General features: G+C 37.1%; 1 protein-coding gene across 1 annotated transcript; it reads right to left on the bottom strand.

Annotated features, from left to right (window-relative positions):
- Positions 1–1,933: 1,933 nt before the first annotated feature.
- LOC142832273 (UDP-glucuronosyltransferase 2B17-like) lies at positions 1,934–22,822 on the bottom strand. The gene is made up of 6 exons (XM_075942641.1): positions 22,090–22,822; positions 20,476–20,624; positions 18,991–19,122; positions 7,521–7,608; positions 6,830–7,049; positions 1,934–2,939 (listed from the first exon to the last, which is right to left on the bottom strand). The coding sequence occupies exons 1-6, from the start codon at positions 22,811–22,813 to the stop codon at positions 2,660–2,662; spliced, it is 1,593 nt and encodes a 530-aa protein (XP_075798756.1). The 5' UTR covers positions 22,814–22,822; the 3' UTR covers positions 1,934–2,659.
- Between the last annotated feature and the right edge of the window lie 1,308 nt (positions 22,823–24,130).

Genomic DNA, 24,130 nt, shown 5'->3' with positions numbered 1-24,130 from the left:
CCTGCAGCAGCATTTTCTGACTGGCAACTGTTCCATGCTTGGTGAGGTATCTGTTAAATTTTTATTATCATGATATTACAAGAAATGTTTGTTGTGGATAAACCGAGCATATTCAAAAGACAAATCTTGTGTGGACATCCTAATTGCCGAGCTCCTCGCAGCCCACCCACTGTCCATGTTCTCTGCATCCTCACTCTTTCTTACTTGATTGCCTAATTGTACAGCTGATGAGCAAAGTGCAATTTTGAGAGCAACATTCAACCTTAACTGTAAACTTTGATCTTTCGAAAAATGCTAACTGGGGAAGGATATTTGCCAGAAATAATAAAACATAGAACTTTCTTTGTCTCATTCATCATTTTCATAATCATGGCAGGGGAACCCAAGAGACAGCAGGCCTGAGCTAGTGGCAGCTAATGTCTCTGTACCAACAGCTAGGGAGCCTGCATTGGACCAATATAGGTCCTCTGCATGTGGGTGAAATATGTGTAGTTTGATTTGTGTTTGGGATGCCTAGTAGTGGGACAAGGACCTGTCCCTGATGTATGAGCTAACACCTTGGATCCTATTCCGTACGTTGGGATGCCTTGCTCTGCTTTGATGGGGGGGGGGAGGGTCTTGGTCCTGTCACAACTTGATAGGCCATGCTATGATGACTCCCATAGGGGACCTGCCCCTTTTAATGGAGGAAGCATAGATGGAGGTTGGTCAGAAAGTGAATGCAGAGGATGGGAGGACAGTAGAAATGGGAAACTGCTGTTTGTAGGGAAAATAAAGGAAAAAAATAAGAAAAACAAACAAAAATTAAAATTTACAGGCAAAACAAAACAAAAAGAAAAACATCTTTTACCATCGTTTACAACACAATCTCCTTCTTTTCTTCAACTTCTCTTAACATTGTCTGTCTTTCCTGCTCTGAGGCAATCATCAGTACCTATTATTGTAAGATGTATGAATTTTGTCAGTAATTGTTTTAAATTAATTATTGAACTAACTTCCTCATATATATTTAATTACAAAACACTAAGCTGCAAACACAACTTGTATGAATATAAGAAGGGATATCAGGATGAGATCATTACTTCTGTAAATTTTTTCACACTAATAAAAGAATAAAAGAATAAAGGTTGCTTCTTTGTTTGAATTTTTCCACATTTTTTTATTGATTGTTTGTGAATTTCACATTATATACCCCAATCCACTCATTTTCCCGTCCTTCCATATCTGCCTTCCTGCCTTGTAACTTCCCTCCCCAAAAGACAATAGAAAATAAAAATTACAAAATAGTCTCCTGGTAGAATCTGTAGTGTCTCATGGTGTGTCACACGGTGTACTCTTTAAACAAACAGCTTTACTTGTGAATGTTTGCTGCAATGAGTCATCGGACTGGTTCAAGGCCTCTGGGATCTGTTACACTACCGATGCTGGATCCTCCCTGAGACTCCTCTGGGCTCTCCTGTGGCTGCCCTGTGTCATGGAGAGCCTGCAACTTTGGTTCTGCAGGACCTGCCCCATGAACTACAGCAGCTCATAGATGTGGTATGTGTTGGGTGGGCCAGCTCAAAATCTTGGATCCAGGCCTGAGTGTTAGCTGAGTTGGTCACCAACACTAGTTCTCCCATGATGCCCAGGCAAGGGGTAAGGTTGACTTTTCTGTATCCACACAATCAGGGATAGCTGATCCTCGCCCATGCCACCAGGGCCAACTATCTGACAATGACAAGATACACAATGAGGAGTAAAAATAAGCTTTCCAACACTAATGGGGTCATCCTCATCCACACACAACTTCATTCAGGGCCAGTTCTTTCTAACTGCTCAGGCAAGTTGTAGGGCTAGCTCACCCTAGTCCTGTGGCCAAAAATTGGTGGGTTTAGCTCTCCCATGCCCACACCATTGGGGCCAGCTCTCCCACACTGCCCAGGCAAGGGACAGGACCATCTTATCTACACTTGTATCAGTGCTTATGCTCCGGTGTGGTGGCTGTTGAGGGGCTGGACCAGCTCAGCACCATACTCAGACAACATCCTGGCTCAGACCATGGAAGTCCACGTTGCATGGACATTGTCACAGACTCCTGTTACAAAAGGGCCATGCCCCTCTGCAGCAGCACAGGTTTAGATAACACCATGGCCTCTGATGGCAGTTCAGGCCTCTCACATCAGGCCGTTCCTTGCTGTCTTCATGTCTACAGTCTCACCAGTCTTCACAGAGAACAAACTGCTCCCACTTCCCTTTCTGTCTCACCTCTCCACCACATATTTATTTATCATAATGCTACATGCCCTGAATAATGCCGAGGCCTCTTCTTGTTTTTTAAATTTTAATTTTTGTTTGAAGAAGAAGAGGGTTTATTTCATCTCATAGCTCCCTGTCCATTGCTGAGGAAAAGTAGGCCAGGGGTTCAGGGGCAGAACTCAGGAGGCAGAACTGAAGAAGATACCATGGAGGAACTCTCCTTACTAGCTTGTTCCTTATCATTTGCTCAGCTTTTTTTTCTTTTCATTATGTCTTTTATTTTGTGAGATTATAATTGCATTATTTCTCCCTTCCCCTCTAATGAAGATATGCCTTGATAGAGTGATCAGTGAATGTTCAGAAGGCCGTTCATGATCTAGAACATTGCTGAAATGGAGTTCATGTGCCTTCTTAATGAGCTCTACTCTCTCTTTGTTTTATTTCCCGTCTTTACAAACTTTCGATAAATGAATAAGAAGGATTTTATGGCAAGGAAAGCTATGGCTGCCACACAGGCCAGTAGGAATCCAATCACATCCAGAGAGTGGTACTGGTACCAGGTGAGGTTGTGTGCAAGTGGCCTCAGGTGCTTGGCCCCTTTGTGGCGCATGACAAACTCAATCCAGAAGATGACTCTGTCCAGGGGTTTCATGGGCTGGTCATGGTGAATGGTTGATAACCACATTGCATTCTTTTTATATCTGGCAGAAGGAAAACAGATATTAACTTACATAAGAAATGAAAAATGCACATGTGTAAATTTTTGTATAAATATTAATGATAATCCCACAATACAGAAAAAATATATTTGTTTCATGTTCATGACAAGGAAGATCTTCAGAGGCATGTCTGAATTTTTGAGTATGCAAGATTAAGCATGTAAAAAGAAAAATAAAGATCAAATATCCCTAGAGTTTAGAGATAGCTAAGTCTTAAATGCAAAATAAACCGAATGAGATATTATTTGAGTATATAAAGCTTCATTTACCCATAACCAATTATTAGTAAATTTTGTGTACAAAATGTGTACTGGTGTCAGGATGTAGAAGTCAAATCATTCTCAAGTCCTCATGGTTGCGCATATCTATGTAAGGTTGATAAAGATTGAAAAGAGATTTTTATGTTACATCTATCAGTGATTAGTGGTTTTAATTGCAAATATGTCCTGGTTCTTATTAATTAGCTCTAATAGCTTCTTTCCATTGCTTTTATATTTTTCTAATTAAGGTATCAAATATTTGATAAAATTAGTAGAAAAATATAAAAATAATTTTCTTCTCTGTTACTGTACTGAATTTTTTATTACTTTTATTATTCTTATTATAAAATATAATCACAATAATTTTTGCTATTACTTTTAAATATGTATGTGAGAGAGTATGTATGCAAAGTTTGTAAACATGTGTGTGTGTGTGTGTGTATGTTTTTTATGAGATCTGTTAGAGATAGAGTAAAAGATGTTTGTAACCAACTGATGCAAGTGTTGAGAACAGAACTCTGGTCTGCTTCTAGGGTAGACCTTCCCTTATACACAGAGCCATCTTTCAAGCCTAATTTTTACTCTTATTGTTGTAATTTAGAAGCATGAGTTGTAAAAATTTCACACTGGATATCAAATACAAGGTGTACTCGATTCTAATGCTGAAATAATTATTGATGAGCATATAAAGAAGAAGGGGTATAAAGACAAGTCATCAACTCTGATGTCAGTTTGATGCAGCAGAACTAGCAATTGTAATAATGGTAACTTACTGTCTTTTTATTTACAAAGCAAAATGAGAGAATTATGTATTTATTCTCATTTCTTGATCATTATTTCTTGGTATGCATGTTACATTCATTTAAAATTTAATTTGTAACTTATCTGAACTAACAAGTGGCCCTCCCCTCCAAAAATTGGTGTCAGTGTGATTGACTAAAATCTATATAAAACCTGAGAAAGCTTGAAAAGGAATTCTAGACACAAAAATACGGAGATTAAAACAGCTTCTTGGTGTTTGCTGGCAGCGTGCTGCAGCTCCCTTAAGAAAGGATTTTCTGATTCAGTTGCGACCATTTTGAAATGCCAGCTTTCTGGCCTTGCTGCCAGTGTGACCTCTGGCTCTTTTGGGAGACGGATATTTGGAGGGGTTTGTGAACAGACTGCTGCAACTTGCTTAATGGTGGCATGGACTGGCTGTGTACCTGACATTGGGCTGTGGGCATGGCTCTCAGAGGCAACAAACAGCTCTGCCATGCTGAACTGTGCCGAGCAAGCAGGAAATTCCAGATATACAATAGAATGGATAGGCAAGCAGGAAGTACCACATATACAATAGTAATGGTGCAGTTTAAGTTTTAAGAAGCACTTAGCATTTTAAGAAGCACTCCAGGACAGTAAAGAATTATAGGTACACAATTGGACAGATTCAGAAATAAAAGACATCTAAATGGGTCACAGAGTTGGATAAATGTATGTAGCCTTGGGAGAGAGAAAGACAAGAGCATTAAGAGTTGTAAAATAAGAAAATATATGAAAAAAAATTTAAAGAGACAGAGTATATACAGTCATAGAATAAATGGAGTAGAGAAATGAGCCACATAAAGATAATGGAAAATTCATAGAAATCTGGAATATGTATATCATTGTGTTTTCTTTGAGTGTTTTGATTGTTAAGGAGCTACTTACAAAGAGACATTTTATTGTATGGGCTACTAAACTAAATCAGCATGTATATTATAAAGGTATCATGACTTCCATATTTAGGTTAAGGATGTGTTGCTTTGGAAAAAGATGTTCTTCTCTTGTTTCCACAGAGGTTGAGAACCTGTGGATTGCTTCCAGCCCAGTGTGGCTGATTGACCAAGACCTCTGAAAGGTTGCCTTGAACACCCCTCAAAAAATTACATTGTCCAGTAAAAAGCAGGAAGTGTTTGGAGAAAAACTATGCCCATACTCCTAAATATTATTTATAAATGTCTCTTTATATTTAAAGGGGGATATACTATAGAGATTTGCATTTGTATGGATCTTGGTTTATTGATGCAAATCTAAGGTCAATCTTATTAGATGTATATTAATACTCTTGATTAAGTTACTGTGGTTGTGTTGTTCATTTAAAAATATAATGTATAATTAAAAATATAGGTTAATAGATAGTCATCTATAATAAGCAAGCTTGTAGTCATTTTAGGTTTTCTAGATATATAGAGAGATATTTCATTTAGGTATTTTTCAAATCATTCAGAGACCTTCAGAATATGACATTCAAATGTTTTAAGATATTAGAACTTTTCATGACAATGAGAGTATCTGTATCTGGCAGCACAAGCTACTTCAAGAAGAAGATGGGCATCAAAGAGTCTTCTAATATAGTTCATTAGTCATTTGGGCAAGAAACTGCTCTTGTGTGGCCACATAAATGGAAGTGCAAGACTTGCTGAGAAATGACTGCTGAACTTGCCTAAAGGTGAGATGGTTCTTTGGGGTTCCTGCTACATGAAAGAATCTGCCAGATGTTCTGCAGGACTCAGAAGAAAGTGACTGGCAAACTTCCAGTATAGGCCGAAGTATTTTTAAGACTTCCTGTTTTATTAAAAAGTCTGCTGGATACTATGGGCCTGTAGCCTGAAGATGCCCCAACAATACAAAAGAACTTTAGGTGACAATCCAGTTTTTGAAGTTGCTTACAAGCATCTCCTTTTACTTAGGCAATGTCATATCCTTCTGGAGTGTTTGATAGAGTTAAAGAATTTATACTTATAGTTTTACTTAGTTATGATAAAGGTTAAGTAGATATAAATATTGTCACTATAATTCTTGCTTGATAGCTGTTTTATTAAATGCAATTTTACTGTGTTAAAGACTTCCTTTTTGTTTAGAAAGAAAAGGGAAAATGGTACAGGAGGTCCTTCTGTCTGTGTGTTTCATTTATTGGTTAATGAATAAAGAACTGGCTTGGCCTACAGCATGGGAGGAGGAAGGCAGCATCAGAAAGATGCCATGGAGCTGCTGCTGGAGACAGATGTGCTGAAACTTTGCCTGTAAGCCACTGCCATGTAGTGATATACAAATTAATAGAAATGTATTAAATTAATATTTAAGAGTTAGCCATTAAAAAGCTAGAGTTAATAGGCCAACCAGTGATTTAATTAATATAGTTTCTGTGTGATTATTTCAGGCCTGAGTGGCAAGGAACAAGCAAGTGACTCTCCCCTCCAACATTTAGTTTCACTTCACTTATTGGCTATTGAAGTTTTGTACTATCCTTAAAACTATGACCAATTACTTTACTAAAGGAATTGAAAATAAAAATTGTCCAGAGCTGGTGGCATATGCCTGTTAGACAAGCTGTTTGGAGGATTAAGTTGAAGAATTAAACAATTAGAACCAGTTTGATTTACATAGGAAAAAAATATAAAGCAAAACATGGAAATAAAAAGTAATAACAAGAGTGAAAACCCTATGACACTAAATCATGCCCTAATTTGTCTCTGTACCTTCCATTATTTTTGTCTTCAGGATAATTCTTGCTCCTTTGGCCTTCAGTAAGAATCACAATTAATGATAAAGAAATACCAACATGTATACATTTCAAAAGGTTATACTCACAAAGGATTATCTATGACGGCCTCCAGTGCATCGAGTAAATCTGCCCTTGTCATTGTTCTGAAATCTAATGAAACAGCTGCCCCTTTGGCTACTATGTAGGCAATGTTATCATGCTGCTCTCCAAACAAAGGAATGCCAATCATAGGGATTCCAAAATGGATCGCCTCATAGATTCCATTGGCTCCACCATGAGTTACAAAGGCTTTGGTTTTTGGATGACCTAGAATAACATGAATTCAGGTTGACATTAATTAGCAGTCTTAGACATGAAATGAGAAATGTGCACTATCAGGAACTGAAAGATTTTCTACATGAAGATTAATTTTACTTAATTCACTTTATTAATTTAGTTTACCACACAACTTTTGTTTCCCCTCACTTCTCATCTCAAGAAAACCTATGTGAAGAGTCTAATATGCATAACCTTGGTGAAATGTTTTCTTCTCTCAGAGTGAGAAGAAACTAAATTTACAGAGAGATATTTTGGAGAATTGCTTGGACTTGAGAGTTGAACTATGAAATTCTGATTCCCAGTTGAGCATATGGGGTGCATGGTAGTTAAGAGAAAATGAGTATTAAAAAAGACCAACTGCATACCAGAACTTGTTATCTTAAATAAATAATAGATTCACCAAGTGTCATATAAAGGATTTTGAAGTCAACTAGGATAGGTTTGTTCCTAGAGTCTTACCTAGAAGGTCATTCTGGGGGAGCCATTTGTAAACTCTGGTATTGGATCCTAAGGTGTCTGGTGTTTTGCCCTCAAATCTCCAAAGAACCTGTTAAAGATTAGATAATCTTTATTGCTGGAGTTAAACTTAGTATTACATAGATTAAATAAGTTATATTAGGAATATAAATATATAATATGCATATATGTATGTAAGCGCATTCATAAAGATGATGCTATGAATTTGAAAGAGAGATAGGAGAATGGATATGAGAGGGTTTGGAAGAATAACAAAAAAGGAGAAATAATGTAATTGTAATTTCAAAACAGAAATTGTAAAAATAAATATTTTGCGTTTAAATATAACATAGGTAAATACCTCCTATAAAAATGGATGAAGACATCAGAAAGGGTAAATATTGAGAACTCTAGAGAGACTGAGAAGAAGATTGTGCTAGCAGAGTCTGTACTTATATTTACATTTAGGCAGGTTGAACATAATTATTTTTCTAAGCAGAGATGTTTGGACAAATGAGATAGCTAATGATGCATGAAAATATTTAATACACTCCATGGTGATATAATTCAATCTCAGAGAAGAGTGGCACATTATTAATAACTCATATTTTATATTAACATATTTTGACTGTTCTAAAATTCTACTTTTAACACCGTTATATTTTATATGCTTTTGGGGGTTTACTTTTACCTGTTCTATGTTATTTTCATTGAATTTCAAGTTTTTAAACTTTGATTATTTATTCATGACATACATATATGATCCACAATTTTCTCTTGTCTGAAGTTCCTTGAAACAATGCCATTGTGTTGGCCAACAGAAATATGGAGTCATCTGGCCCATCCAGAGAGTAATTTTGCATAGTGTAGTTTTGGAACCTAATCCAGAAATGGAGTCATATGAGCAGAATTCTGAGTGCTTGAGAGAGCACTCTAAGAAAACAAGACAAGAATCTTGTGACCTCAATTTCTTCAAAATGCTAGATTGTTTTTGGTAAGTGTGTTTCACACTCCTTCCAGGTATAGCAGATATGACTGGATCTGTTTCAGGTTAACCACTACCACTTGCTATTGATATCCTGATAAAGTTTACACTGCTCTTTGTGCATTTCTGTTGTGGCTTGATAGAAAATGGCCCCCTATGGGAGTGGCAATATCAGGAGATGTGGCCTTGCTGGATGAAGTATGTCACTGTGGGGTGGGCTTTGAGATCTCTTTGCCTCAACCTTATATCAGGGTGACTTTCAGTCGATTTCACAATCAGAATTACTAATGAAAATATTGAGTTATTGAAAATGAAAGAACAGTTATTGTTAAAGATTGGCCTTTAATAGTTTTGCATTTAAAAGATTGCTTTTATACTATACATATTCTTTCTGATAATAAGGTACATTTTGGCTTTACTCTTCCTTCATTCAATTATAAAAAAGCTTAGCTGTGATATCAATGGGTTTTATTACTTTGAAGGCATGACATAATTCCCTATTATGTGTCTACTCTATGCAGGAAAGGTTTTAGAGCTCATGAGGGAGGCCTTTCCTCAGGCTTATGTTTGTTAAATTCAAACCTGGGACTTCCTGTTCCCTGATACTCAGCTCCAGAACCATGTTTGTCTGCATCGTGTCATATATCCCTTCATATGATAATGCTTAAATGAGGTAACACATTTAAATGTATTTTTTATTGCAGATGCCATGGTCATGATGTCTCTTCAAAGCAATAAAAACCTAAATAAGAGGCTATGGAAAAACTTTTTTTTTGTCACACATGCCTTGTCATAGTGATCGTATACAACTTCATATCATGTGATCTTTACTCATATGACCTTTCTTAACCCTCAGAATATATGTTGTATGATTCTCCAAATAGAGTTCACTTTTGCTTATGATTATGACCCCAAGTTTTCAGAAGAAGGTGCTTTAGATGAAGAAGTATCTGACAAAGTCTGAATGAATGTTTGAAAGGCCTACAAATAAGAGGAAGAGATCCCCATTCAATTTGGGTCACTTAGGCATTGATTTGAACTATTATTACAATACTAAAGGAAGATAAGGAGGTTATTAATCATTAGGAAGAGATGACTAAGTCCTTGCATGACTATAAACTGGATGATAGCATCTTAAAATTAATAAAGAAAGAAAATTAAATAAATTTCCCCAGTGTATGTAAAATCAAAGTAAATATAGTGCCACTGTCAACTATGATGGCTCCCTCAGCTCACTTTTTTGGAGTCTCCTTTAAAAATGTTTCCTGTCTTGCCTAAGGCACTCCTGAAGCATGTGGCAAGGAATCTGATAATCAACCTAATCTTTCATTCTTTCTACTTTTTAATGAAGATTTCAGAGATCTTATGAAAAAACTAACTTTACAATCTAGACAAGCTAGGGCATGACACAGAAAAGGAATTAATTTACCAATTACTCTTTGGCCTCATGGGCTCAGCTTTGTGTTTCAGTGAACTTTCAACAAAATCAAGGTGTTTATCGTGGGTTAAACATTAATAAAGTGAAAGATTTTAGAAGGTTTGTGCTTTCTGTGGATACACTGCTCCATGTAGTTATGGATCTTTTTGGTTGGAACAATAATGCACAATGGTTGCTGTGCGATTTTTATATAATTGTTAAAATGGTTCTTAGTCCTTTAAAACTTCTTTAGTGGCAAGAGTGGTTTGCAGATAAAGCCCATGAAAATTTGTACAGCTAGGAATGAGGGGTAATCCTAAATATCACATATGAAATTTCTGACAGGGTGTGATATATTTGTATCAAGAGATTATCAGCTGCATAATATGCTTCTGACAGCTCTCTCACACATTAAGGATGTAACTATGGCTTCCTGGCCATTTCCTCTCTTACAAGTCCTTTAAGGTTACACACAGAATATTGGGGACTTATACTGCTTCAAAGAGTTGGACTTTTATTGGGTTGCAGTAGATTATCCATGAATGCAATCATAGTTCATACAGGAATCATTAATGAAGATTTAACAGGGCAAATTGCAGTCACGAATACAGTGCCCACTAATTGTTCACTTAAGGTAGAAGGAAACTTGCAGTTATTACTATTGTCTATATAGCCCTTCACAAAGAAACATGCTTTTTGAGCAAGGACTCAGTACAAGTAAGACTATGTAGATTTAAGGACCTTACTAAAGAAATATGTTAAACCGTCATTGGACTTGAAGTAAAGGGAAAAATGTTTACAGTATTAATTAATTATAATGGGAGTAATGTTTCCATTACAACCATGGAATAATGGGCACCTGGATGGCTTGTTATGGGGGGTAAATTCAATCCTAATAAAGTTGGGAACAATGAATTCTAAAAGATTAAACATAATGCTACAAAATTACAAGGTATTGGCCCAGAAGACATAATGGAAATCCACCAGCCTTGTGTTACTCATATTCTGATTGATTTGTGTAAAGAGACTTTCTACAACAGACTCATGCAGAGATCTATATTCCCACATCTAATGATACCTATATTCCAAATCAGAATTCTAATGAAAGGTTGGGTTGTCAAAAATGAAAAAAGACTAGGAAAACAAATGCAAGAGATTATGGGGCCTACATTCCCAAGTAGATGGGGACATAAGTACAACTTAGTTTTTCATAGGAGTGAAAAATTATATAAAAACCATGTGACCCTGTCTGGACATCTCAATGGCTTGTTTCTCAGGAGAAGATATGGGCTCTTCATAAGGTCATCAGAGAACAGTGAAAAACAGGCACATAGAGTCACCCTTTTCTCCCAGGAATCCTCCTGGTTTTTTAAGTAAAAAATAATGTGGTAAATGAAGATGGTTGATTGACTTGTGAAATGTTAATGCCACCATGTGGCCAATGGGAGCTTTACAGCCTCGTTTACCTAAAGACCTCTACTGTTGGCATTCAATAGTTTTGCATTTGTAAAAAATGGTTTTTTACTATACATATTCATCCTTATAATAAGGTACATTTTGGCTTTTCTGTTCCTTCATTCAACCATAAAGGATCTCAGTTCTGACATTAATGGACTGTATTAAACCAAGACATGACAAAATCCCCTATCATGCGTCAATACTTTGCAGTAAATTATTTAGAGCCTGTGAGGGAAGCCTTTCCTTGCGTGGCCTTAGATTTGTTAGGTTCAAATCTTGGACAAATTGCTAAAGTGCTTATTTAATATTGCAAAGTTTACCTGGCTCCCTGGTTTTTCCTCCATTCCTCAGTTACTACCTGTGGGACCTTCCTGGCTGACATACCCTGCCCCCTATCTTGAATTCTACAGCCCAAGGGGCCAGGCTGTTCTTCCCTACATAACCCAACCATTATGACAACCTTCTCTTTATCATGCTTTTGTTCTCTAGGCTGCTTCACCTGATTCCTCTCTCCCCTCTTCCTTCCCCTCTCCCCTCTCCTCACATGGCCCAGCTCTGTCTGGTCATGACCTCTCTGCACTCTTCGAGATGTCACTGTCCCTGCCTCTGGCTATGCTCTCTCACATATCTATAATAAACCATCTTCTCCAGCATACATAAGAAGTTACATCCTTTCCTTATCTTTTTATTTCTTTTTTATTCAATATTATTAATTACATGGATGATTGCCCTGTTAGTCTTCCCCAAAGAGAAAGAGCTACAATCCATATAGGACATGACTCGGGATATACTATATAAATATGGGCTTATTGTTATGCCTAGAAAAGTACAGCAATGAAACAACTATGTAGTATCTGGGGTAACTAGTTACTAGAACAACTGTGTAGTATCTGGGGTAACTAGTTACTAGAACAACTGTGTAGTATCTGGGGTAACTAGTTACTAGAACAACTGTGTAGTATCTGGGGTAACTAGTTACTAGAACAACTGTGTAGTATCTGGGGTAACTAGTTACTAGAACAACTGTGTAGTATCTGGGGTAACTAGTTACTAGAACAACTGTGTAGTATCTGGGGTAACTAGTTACTAGAACAACTGTGTAGTATCTGGGGTAACTAGTTACTAGAACAACTGTGTAGTATCTGGGGTAACTAGTTACTAGAACAACTGTGTAGTATCTGGGGTAACTAGTTATTAGAAAAACTGCTAAGTGTGGACTTCCCTTACAAATGTCCATCCGACAATTTAAAAACATTAAATGCTTTTCATAAACCATTAGGGTATGTTAATTTCCTGTATACCATTTTAAGAATGCCTAATTATGACATAACCAATCTATCTAAAACTCAGAAAGGAGAGAAAGCATTTCATAGTTCTTAACTTTATCTTGAGTGGTAACGAAAGAATTATAATTATTTGATTTTAAATTAAAAGAGGCATTGTATATTGTGTAGTCTCATAGCCACAAGTTGGAGTGACATCTTTTGGAGTGACATCTGTCAGGGTTCAGCCTTGACAGGTTTTGCCAGTTCCAGGGTAGCAGCATGTGTATTAAAAAGCTCAGGTAGGAGGAACAGAGCTATGAAAGACAGACATAAGGATAGAAGCAGGAGGATTATCCAGTGAATACTGAATAGTGAATGTGTTTGTTTTTCATATGCTATATACCCCAATCCAAAAAGGGGGGAAGAAGGCAAAAGACTGATTTAATATGACACAAAGAACAAATAGAACGTTTACTTGCTTCAATACTTGAGACATCAGTTCACAATTTCCTGAGTTAAGCTTTCTGATGTTTTAGGGAAGACATACAGTGACTAGACTTTAGACCAAGTATCCTATAGGCAGCCACTCCCTGGGGCAAACCTATCTTATCCTTAAAGAAACAGGAATGGTTTGAATTCTCTGGCCTTTGCTCAATGTGGAGTGGAACCACCTCTGTGGGACCCCCACAGTGTGGATTCTTTGTTGCCTTTAAACTTATTTTCACTACTCAATTGTCTCCTAGAGGTAGTACAGCACAAAAGGATAAACCTTTAGAATTGATTTATTTATACCATAAGGGCCATAAAATAAATACTAACTGCTTACCTTCCTTTTCTTGCTCAATCAGTAAGTCAATGTAAACAATCATATGACATTTATCCTTGTTGTACTATATTACATCTGACTAACAATCAGTTTTAAAGAGAGTTACAGAACTGTATGGGTTTTCAATATTTTTTATACATTACTATGTAAGGATAGAACAGTATTTTACATTTATCTTCTTATCCTATTATTTCTTGGACTGTGTTTTGCCCTTCTCCCAGATGTAGTAGAAAGGAATGGATCTACTTCAGGGTAACCACTACTGCTTGCTGCTGTTATCCAGATAATGTGTAGCCTGCTCTTTGTGTGCCTCTGTGGAAAAACATGTTTTTGCCCCACAAGGCTCTTCATTATGATTGTATACAGCTTTAACTGACGTATGCTTTGCTCATAAGACCTTTCTTAACCTACAGCACATAAGTTGTCTGATTCTCTGAATAAAGTTGACTACAGCCTGAGACTTTATTCTACTTCATTTTCAGTCCCATTCTCCCAGGTCTCACTACTCCTGGAGCAGGGACAGTTTAGGTTTTAAAATAAAACATTCAACCAGCTGTATCACATTCTCTCCCCCCCCCCCCAACTTTTGTTCTTTGTAAAGTTATTTATGCAGACCAATAGGCTGAGAACATGCCTGCACATTGGGAGTCCACCTGCCATCTAAATGATGACTATGACCACAGAAAGTGAAACTGACATCTCCTTTTGTCTTCACTTCTTTGGGAGGTCAGATAGTATCCTGTTGTCATATTCATCCCCCTACATCAATCTTCTCTAAATTAGCCCTTTCTTATCATTTCTACTCAGTGCCTCTGAAAAGCATCCCTCAAGAACAGATGTGTACTCCAAATATTCATGGATGCTCTGTGACAGAAAAACCAGTCTCAAGCTGAAGCCTACCATAGGTGCTAATGTTGAAATTCTCAGACAGATCTCATAAAATCAAGCATTAGCCTCACAGGTAACATGAATTTGCCATGTGGCTGATAAAAATCAACTACAGGATGACATCAACAAATAAATGTAGGTAATTAAAGAGAGGCTGTTCCACTACAAAACTTAAAAACATTCATAAACATTCAAATTTAATCCATAGAAAATTACTTTGCAGTATGCTTTATGAAGAGAGTGATGTGACACTTTATTTTTTTACCTTATGTTCCTTTGGTTCCTTTCTTATTTTCCTATATCTTCCTCGACTGGTAGGACTTTTATTGTGACTGGTTAAGAGCAGAGTTGTGAGTTTCATCTTTTATGATTCAGACATCACTGTGAGGGAAGCACCCGTCTGTAACTTTCCCTTAGATATTTCTCCTACAAATACTGGCAGGCCAACTGTGAGAGTTATCCAAGAAGAGGCTAGAGCTAGTGGGCCAGGCAGCAATTTGATTAACACAATTTTCCATATGGTTATTTCGGGGAGTAAGCTAGCCAGGCGGCCAGGACACAGCCCAGCTGCTTCTCATACTACAGATTGGCACTCGAATGCAATGGATTAAATCCACTTAAAAACCTGAGAGGGCTTAAAAAGGACACAGAGAGAGTTTAACACAGCTTTTTGCTGTTTGCTGGCTGAGTATCACAACTCCTTTAAGAGAAATTTTCATGATTTGGCTGTAGCGGGGGGTGGGGGGAGCTGTGCCATTTTAAATCAAGGCTTCCTGGGCCCTGCTGCCAGTGCAAACTCCAGCTATGGGGCATCATGGGCTTGGATGTTTGCGTACCCACTCGGGGCTGTGAACAAAGTAGCTGAGACCATGCCTGTGGCTCAGATCTTCCTGCTTGGGTAGGCAGCAGGATCAGGTCTACTAGAAAGTGGCGGTTTTGAAATACCAGTTTCTGGGTTGTGCCATCATCACGATTACTGTCTGGCTCCTGCAGTAGACAGAGCTTTTCAATGGGGTTTGTGAGTAAAGTACTACGGCTTGCTTGATGGCAACTGGACTCACTGTGTACCTGAAAGGGAGGCACTATGTGGCTCAGAGGTACAAACAGCTCCACCATGCTAGCAGTGCTGTGTTACATGGCTCAGAAGCACATGCTGAACTGTGACATAAGCGACCCCAAAAACTCTACCAAAGAACTCCTACAGCTGATAAACACCTTTAGTAATGTGGCAGGATACAAGATCAACTCCAAAAAATCAGTGGCCTTCCTATACACTAAGGATAAGGAAACAGAGAGGGAAATTAGAGAAGCATCACCTTTCACGATAGCCACAAATAGCATAAAATATCTTGGGGTAAGTCTGACCAAGGATGTGAAAGATCTATTTGACAAGAACTTTAAGTCTTTGAAGAAAGAAATTGAAGAGGACACCAGAAAATGGAAAGATCTTCCTTGCTCCTGGATTGGGAGGATCAACATAGTAAAAATGGCAATTCTACCAAAAGCAATCTATAGATTCAATGCAATCCCCATCAAAATCCCATCAAAATTCTTCACAGATCTGGAGAAGACAATAATCAACTTTATATGGAAAAACAAAAAACCCAGGATAGCCAAAACAATCTTATACAACAAAGGAGCGTCTGGAGGCATTACCATCCCTGACTTCAAACTCTACTACAGAGCTACAGTATTGAAAACAGCTTGGTATTGGCATAAAAACAGAGAAGTCGACCAATGGAATCGAATAGAAGACCCTGACATTAACCCACAAACCTATGAACACCTGATTTTCGATAAAGGAGCTAAAAGTATACAATGGAAAAAAGAGAGCATCTTCAACAAATTGTGCTGGCAAAACTGGATGTCAACCTGTAGAAGAATGAAAATAGATCCATATCTATCACCATGCACAAAACTCAAGTCCAAATGGATTAAAGACCTCAATATCAGTCTGAACACAGTGAACCTGATAGAAGAGAAAGTGGGAAGTACTCTACAACACATGGGCACAGGAGACCACTTATTACGTATAACCCCAGCAGCACAGACATTAAGGACCTCATTGAATAAATGGGACCTCCTGAGACTGAGAAGCTTCTGTAAAGCAAAGGACACTGTCGCTGAGACACAAAGGCAACCCACCAACTGGGAGAAGATCTTCACCAACCCCGCAACTGACAAAGGTCTGATCTCCAAAATATATAAAGAACTCAAGAAACTAGACCGTAAAAGGCTAATCAACCCAATTATAAAATGGGGCATTGAGCTGAACAGAGAATTCTCAACAGAAGAACTTCAAATGGCCAAAAGACACTTAAGGTCATGCTCAACTTCCTTAGCGATCAGGGAAATGCAAATCAAGACAACTTTAAGATACCATCTTACACCTGTCAGAATGGCTAAAATAAAAAACACCAATGATAGCCTTTGTTGGAGAGGTTGTGGAGAAAGGGGTACACTCATCCATTGCTGGTGGGAATGCAAACTTGTGCAACCACTTTGGAAGTCAGTATGGTGGTTTCTCAGGAAATTCGGGATCAATTTACCCCTGGACCCAGCAATACCACTCTTGGGAATATACCCAAGAGAGGCCTTATCATACAACAAAAGTATATGCTCTACAATGTTCATAGCAGCATTGTTTGTGATAGCCAGAACCTGGAAACAACCTAGATGCCCTTCAATGGAAGAATGGATGAAGAAAGTATGGAATTTATACATATTAGAGTACTACTCAGCAATAAAAAACAAGGACTTCTTGAATTTTGCATACAAATGGATGGAAATAGAAAACACTATCCTGAGTGAGGTAAGCCAGACCCAAAAAGAGGAACATGGGATGTACTCACTCATATTTGGTTTCTAGCCACATACCAAGGACATTGAGCTTATAATTAGTGATCCTAGAGAAGCTAAATAAGGAGAACCCAAAGAAAAACATATAGGCATCCTCCTGAATATTAACCTTCAGCAAGCGATGAAAGGAGACAGAGACAGAGACCCAAATTGGAGCACAGGACTGAAATCTCAAGGTCCAAATCAGGAGCAGAAGGAGAGAGAGCACGAGCATGGAACTCAGGACCGCGAGGGGTGCACCCACACACTGAGACAATGGGGATGTTCTACTGGGAACTCACCAAGGCCAGCTGGCCTGGGTCTGGAAAAGCCTGGGATAAAACCGGACTCTCTGAACATAGCGGACAATGAGGAGTACTGAGAACTCAAGAACAATGGCAATGGGTTTCTGATCCTACTGCATGCACTGGCTTTGTGGGAGCCTAGGCAGTTTGGATGCTCAACTTACTAGACCTGGATGGAGGTGGGGGTTCCTTGGACTTCCCACAGGACAGGGAACCCTGATTGCTTTTCGGGCTGAGGTGGAGGGGGGACTTAGTTTGGGGAGGGGGAGGGAAATGGGAGGCGGTGGCGGGGAAGAGACAGAAATCTTTAATAAATAAATTAATTAATTAAAAAATAAAATAAAATAACGTATAAAAAAGATTAACATTTTATGTTTAATTTAAAGAAGTAAACAAGTCTCATATTCAAAATCTACATAAGTGTAAGAAAAATGAACACAAACGCAATTGCCCTCTGAGTTTTATATTGTAAATCTGCTGCTATAATAAATCAATAAGTAATACAAATATGAAAAAAAAGAAAAAGGGGAAATGTTGTAGGAGGTTCTTTTCTATTTGTGTTGCTTTCATTGGTTGAATAAAGAAGCTGCCTTGGACTTTTGATAGGGCAGCCCTTAGGTGGGTGGAGTAGACAGGACAGAATTCTGGGAGAAGAAGGCAGGCAGGGAGAGCCGCCATGCTTCTGCCCAAGACAGACGTTGGTTAGACTCATGCTGGTAAACCACAACCTCGTGGTAACACATAGGTTAATAGAAATAGGTTAAGCAAAATGTGAGAGTTAGCCAAAAAGAGGCTAAAGCTAATGGGTGAAGCAGCAATTTAATTAATACAATTTTCCGTGTGGTTATTTTGGGGAATAAGCTAGCCCGGCAGCCAGGACACAGCCCGCTACTTCTCATACTACAGCCAACCAGAAAATAGACTTTTTTCTTTTATTGCTTTTTCTCTCAATTAACCAAAAATGTACTTTGATTGACAGTTGGTGAGCCTCAGACTCCCTTCCTTTAATTGGCCCTCTCAACTGCACACTGAACAAGCCTACTCCAAAATTAGAATGCAGAGTCATGCTGCATTTCAAACTTTTTCAACACCTGCTAACTGTTATTCTGATATAACTACTAAATACAAATTAACTCAGCCCTGAAAATCTAATGCATGCAGTGACTTTAAGTAATGAACAAATAGAACAAGTGACTCTGAAGAATTTGGCTATGTCTACATACACTTGATAGTAATAAAGCAATCATCATCATGCCAGCATTTCAGAATGTGCCCACAGTGATCACAGTGTTTATATATAAGTCACTCTCAGTCAAAACACCTTCTGCAGTATTGAAGCATCTACTGTGAATATAAATTTCAAATTTGAATAAGGGAAATTAGATCTTCCTTAAAACTTTACCTTTCACAGAATCATTTCTATAATCAGATCTTTCAAAGATGTTCACAGACTTAGTATATGGTCACCTCCCATAAAATGCTTTCCCTCACCTTTTGTGGAATCTGGGCAAGGGCCCACGCGATTTCCTTTGCTTTGTCTTCTGACACGTTCCTGACCATTGACCCCAGAGAAAACACCACAACACCATGCTCTCCAGAGGTCTGGACAAAATCTTCCATTTCCTGTGAAGAGAATTTATTTCATAACAAATTATAGTTGTATAATAATCACTTATGAAACCGTGGTGAAAAAACTAGGAGATAAAAATTGAAATGTTTATAGGAATAATTAGTATAGTGGTGTTTAAACATACAGAAGACAAGAATGGCGATATCAAAGAATTTGAACTTCACTGACATCCACACAAACTATACTCACACATTGTCCAACAGACATTCAAAATATTTTCCTCTGGCAAAATTAAAACTCAGGAGTGCAAGTGTATTCTATGAAGCATTCAAAAATTGTCGCTTCATTTATAAGCTTTCTCCCTACAGAAAGGGTAGTATTTTACCCTTGCTATTTTATTTTTCTCCTTAACGGCTGATTTAATATTATTAACTAGTGTTTGATGAAATAATATTTATGTTATAGTATGTACATATGTGGTAGTTTTTATAAGCTTCCTACTATGATTAATAAAATGTTTTGGATAATTATAACTTAGGATAAATATATACTATATAATAATTTTCTGATATTGTATATGAATAGGGTGTTTTCAGAGCTGATATCCAAAATTTACTGGTTGGAGAGAAACTATGTCTATGCTGTTTGTTTGGATATCAACAATATAAGTTGTTATATAACTTATATTGAATATAAGTTAATCATAGCTTTTGGTGATGAGAAGTTTATGATTGATGAGTTTAACTGACTTAATTTCTTTGTCTTTTCTGCATGTGTTTATATGTGTGTTTGCTTATGTGCACATTTGTGTTTGTGTATATGTGTGTGAACATGTATGTTCTTGTGTGCTTATGTGTCTGTGCCCGTGTGTATGCTTATGTGTGTGTGTGTTTTGGGTGTGCTGGGAGTTTACTTGCTTTTGTTTAGCACACAGATGCCAAAAGTTAAAATCTAAAGTCTTCTTCTATCAATCTTCAACGTAGGTTTTGAGATTGTCTCACACTAAGCACAAATCTTACCATTTTTTAAAACAGACTAGTGGTCAGCAAGCTCCCAGTATCAACCTGTTTCTGCCACCACAGTGCAATGTCATTGTACTGTGCTGGGACACAAAAATTTTTCTCTGGGTGTTAGGATTCAAAGTTACATCCTCATAGTTGCTAGGTAAGGACTTTACACAATGGCTAACCACCTAAGTACCCTAGGTAACCTAATTTAATTCACTGATATAAATATTTCCTAGGTCTATCATGTTTTTCCTTTGTTAATTGACCTCTTTTTTAGCAGGATGCTTAAGTCCACTTCTTATATATCTCCATCCCTGGGAGAAAAATATAATTAAAGTTGTAGAACATGTTCACCAGAAAGGAAATCAAATGAAAAAGAGATCTAAAGAATGTATTTACCTTTGGCAAGGGTTTAGCAGGTTTGCAGTGGAGACCTCCTACATAGTCAACATTTGGTAAGGTTGGGCGAGGAAACTCCAAATCCCAGTAGGATCTAATGAGCCACATTTCTGCTTTGCCTATTGTCTCAGTTAAGGTAGTGGGCCTTCCTAGAAGGAGAAATGAGCAAGTGAGAAGGAGAAAAGTTGACAAGATTGTCATTTGAATATAAAATATATTTCCTTAAAATGATAAAAGAATATATGTTTGATATGGAACATGTGCTTTTAAAAACCAATGTTTCTTCATATGTAACATAATTTACAGTGTAATTGATTTACATAATATACATAAATGTCAGTCTTGGGTTTATTTTTAAAGCAAACTGTAGGAATTACTTAATGTTTCCACAGTAATTTGAAATAACAAACAGTTATTTAAATAACCCACTAAGCCACTATTTAATGAGTACACATTTTACTCCTCTCTACATCTTTAAAAGGAACAGGGCAAATATAAACACACATTCCAGGTCCAAAAGTCACATCACACTGTGTTCCACGGGCAGTGTTCCCCAGGGTCATTGAAGTTTGTAGCTTGTCCTTCATCCTTGTTTTGTTAAACAGGTGGTATAGTTTATGAATGGCTGAATTTCTAGTTAGTGCTTCTACCTTTGTTTCATATAAAGAAATTTAATAGTACTTCTCTTACAAAAAAATTACAGTATTTTCAGAAATTATGAGAATAGAAATTTTGGCCAGTCTTACCTATGAAATATTTTTTAAAAAAGGAAAAGAAGACTTCGAAAAATACAGACCGGGTACGGGTGTATCCATGCTTCCATAGTGTTTAAACAATAGATGCTAGCAAAGTACACAATAAAGGAATACGGTACTGGTAGAAACCCAGTTTCACTTTTAACTAACTGTGAACTAACATAGTATATTTTAAGAGTAAAGGAATTCTTTAGGAACTACAGAGAAAATATTTTATAGTTTAAATTTTTATTTATGTATATGTGTGTCTGTGTAAATATATACTAAGTTTATTTAGGAATTAGAAGAGACCATAAAAGGACAGCAGGTCCTCTAAAGCAGAAGTTACAGGCAATTTTGAGTCACTGGTCCTGGGTTGGTGCTAGGTGCAGAACTCAAATACTCAAAATGAACAGAAAAAAAAACACTCTTAAAATTTTAGTCATATTTTCAGACCCCAAAGTTTAGTTTTAAATAAAGATAGTAGCCTATGCAAGAGAAAATAATTTCTTCAATGTTCTATACATATTGAAACTGTAAAATATTTCATTCCTTAATATACATTAATTATGATTTGGCTAACTAGCTAGTTACTTATTAAGATAGATTAAAAATTATAGCAAAACATTTAAGAACCAATTAAGAAAAGTCTACTTGCTTCTCTTTGGAGCTCTGTATCTCACCAGAATGTCCTGTATCAGGTCTGATACCTGCTTCTCTTTGATGTATGAGACTTTACAGTGAAGTTGTTAGCTAATGTCATATTACCTTTGATCACCTATAAAAGGCAAGTTTACTTTGCATTTTATGGGCATGACAATAGATTTTAAATAATTGTGAAACTTAGGTATCTGAGCTACTGATAAGAATCATAACTTACCCAACATTTCACTGTAAAACTGACTCCATTTCCTCTCATTATATGTCTCGAACCAAAAGTCAAAATATAGCATACACATCATATTTTTTACCCTCTCCATGAATGTCATTTGACCACCTAATCCTGACAAAATTACAGGTACATAAGAGGGAGGGACTGAAAATTTCCCACTGTACTTTTCCATTGTATAGCCAGGAGAGAAGCGAAGACTGTACAGAAAAGGGATCTGGAGAAGTTCAGCTATCAACTCCCCACAGGGAGCAATGGCATCCGAGAAAAGGACATCAAACTTAGATCTGCGTAGTTTTGTCATAAGTTGTTTGTTTGAAACGGTGTCTCTGCAAAGACTCAGATAGTTATCAGAGAATTCATTAACCACGTTTTGTAGCAAAGGAGAGAATGATAAACACAAATCTCTTGGTATCTCATAAGTCCACACATCCACTAGCATTGTAAAAATCTTGTCCAGATCATCTTTACTGATAGACGTAGAAAAACTCTCAAACTTCAGACCAGGTGATTTTTGGGGATCAAGAAAGATGGAAGCTGAAGGTCTCAGAACTGTCACTTCATGACCCCTCTGTACAAGTTCATCCAGTATTGTCTTCAGATTCATCCAGTGACTGTATTCCAATGGCCATACCAATACCTTCCCACAGCTCCCAGATCTGAAATAGCAACTCATCTGCAGGAGCAGCAGAACAGACATCCACTTCACAGTCATCTTGGGACATCAAAGTCTTCTGTTCACAGTGTGTCCCGTGTCATTGCTTAACCTTATATTTAAGAAGAAAAAGCCTTGAGTTAAAATATAACTGAAGTCGATCAAAACAAATGCAGTAAATGACCACACTGAACTTCTGTCTAATGGAGATAGTAAAAGCAAATATTATTTATTCATATTTGTACCTCAGTGTTTAATGACAGATATTTTGTAATGAAGCGAATTCAAGAGTTCATGAACAAAAAAAATGGTGAAAAAAAGAGTCCATGACCTATTTGCATAACTGTTCTGTTTCTTAAATATTTGAATGGGAGCAAGAACATTGGTTAGTGACAGGTTAGTCAGAAATTTCTTCTCAAGAAAGAAGCCAATATGAATACTTGCATAGATAATAAGTATTTTATTGTTATCATTTTAAGATATTATTATAAGAATGATGATAAATGTATTCACATGCATATACTTTCTTAAATAGCGTATTAGTGTACCTAACGAACTCTACTGACAGAAGCCCTGGGAAGCAGATAGACAAGAGCCTCCTCCTACACATGTCCCTAGGAAAATAGAACACTAGCAATTGAGTTGTTAGACTCATAGTTGACAGACTAACCTGAGTGATATTATCTGCTAAGGCAGTCAGTTGGTTCATCTTAATTGTCCACAGGCCTTTCTTAAGCCCGAGAAGTAGTTGAATAGCTTGTTATCAGAATCTAGTCCACAAAGGCTCTAAAAAGTATGTGAGTGCATGCATCTACATTCCCCTTTTTTAAGGAAACACTATGACGACCATTCCTGAGGTCATCAATGTCTGTAAGATTGCACATGCAGATTCTGGAAACTAACATGTGACTTTATTTATTGGATGACCTAGGATCAGAAGAACAACAGAAAATATACTAATTAGAGATCTTAAATATAGATAAAAATCTGTAATCAAGTGATCAAAGCATCAGGGTATTTTTAATATTAAATATTAAATTGAATTATTTAAATTGTTTTAAAGCTTCACAGCAAGAATCATCCAAGATCAAAGTAGTGTAACTGAGAGAGCTGCTCCTTTTGTTTTCTTTTAAAGGTAATGCTAGGATTTACAGAAGAATTAGTTGAGTGATGGATGATTGACAGATGTGGCCTGTGACGATGCAAGAACAATGAGAAGAGGTTTTCAATTGAATACATTAGAGTACATTGTGGATGGAAGAAATTGAATGTCTAAGAATACCATATGTTTGTTTTAACTTATCAACTTAAAGAGTTGATATGTTAGTGCCATTTATTTCTTTCTTGCTTCTTTTTTTCCCATTACCCTCTTTCCAA

Source organism: Microtus pennsylvanicus, chromosome 12 (genome assembly GCF_037038515.1).
Source record: "Microtus pennsylvanicus isolate mMicPen1 chromosome 12, mMicPen1.hap1, whole genome shotgun sequence".
Lineage (NCBI taxonomy): Eukaryota > Metazoa > Chordata > Mammalia > Rodentia > Cricetidae > Microtus > Microtus pennsylvanicus.
This window is presented reverse-complemented; position numbering and strand designations above follow the sequence as displayed.

Coding starts and splice junctions, on each gene's coding strand:
- LOC142832273 (XM_075942641.1), bottom strand. CDS start 22,813: ATGACTGTGAAGTGGATGTCTGTTCTGCTGCTCCTGCAGATGAGTTGC. Junction 7,050..7,520: donor CCCCCAGAATGACCTTCTAG/GTAAGACTCTAG, acceptor ATGTTATTCTAG/GTCATCCAAAAACCAAAGCC. Junction 2,940..6,829: donor GCCGTCATAGATAATCCTTT/GTGAGTATAACC, acceptor TCCTTCTGCCAG/ATATAAAAAGAATGCAATGT.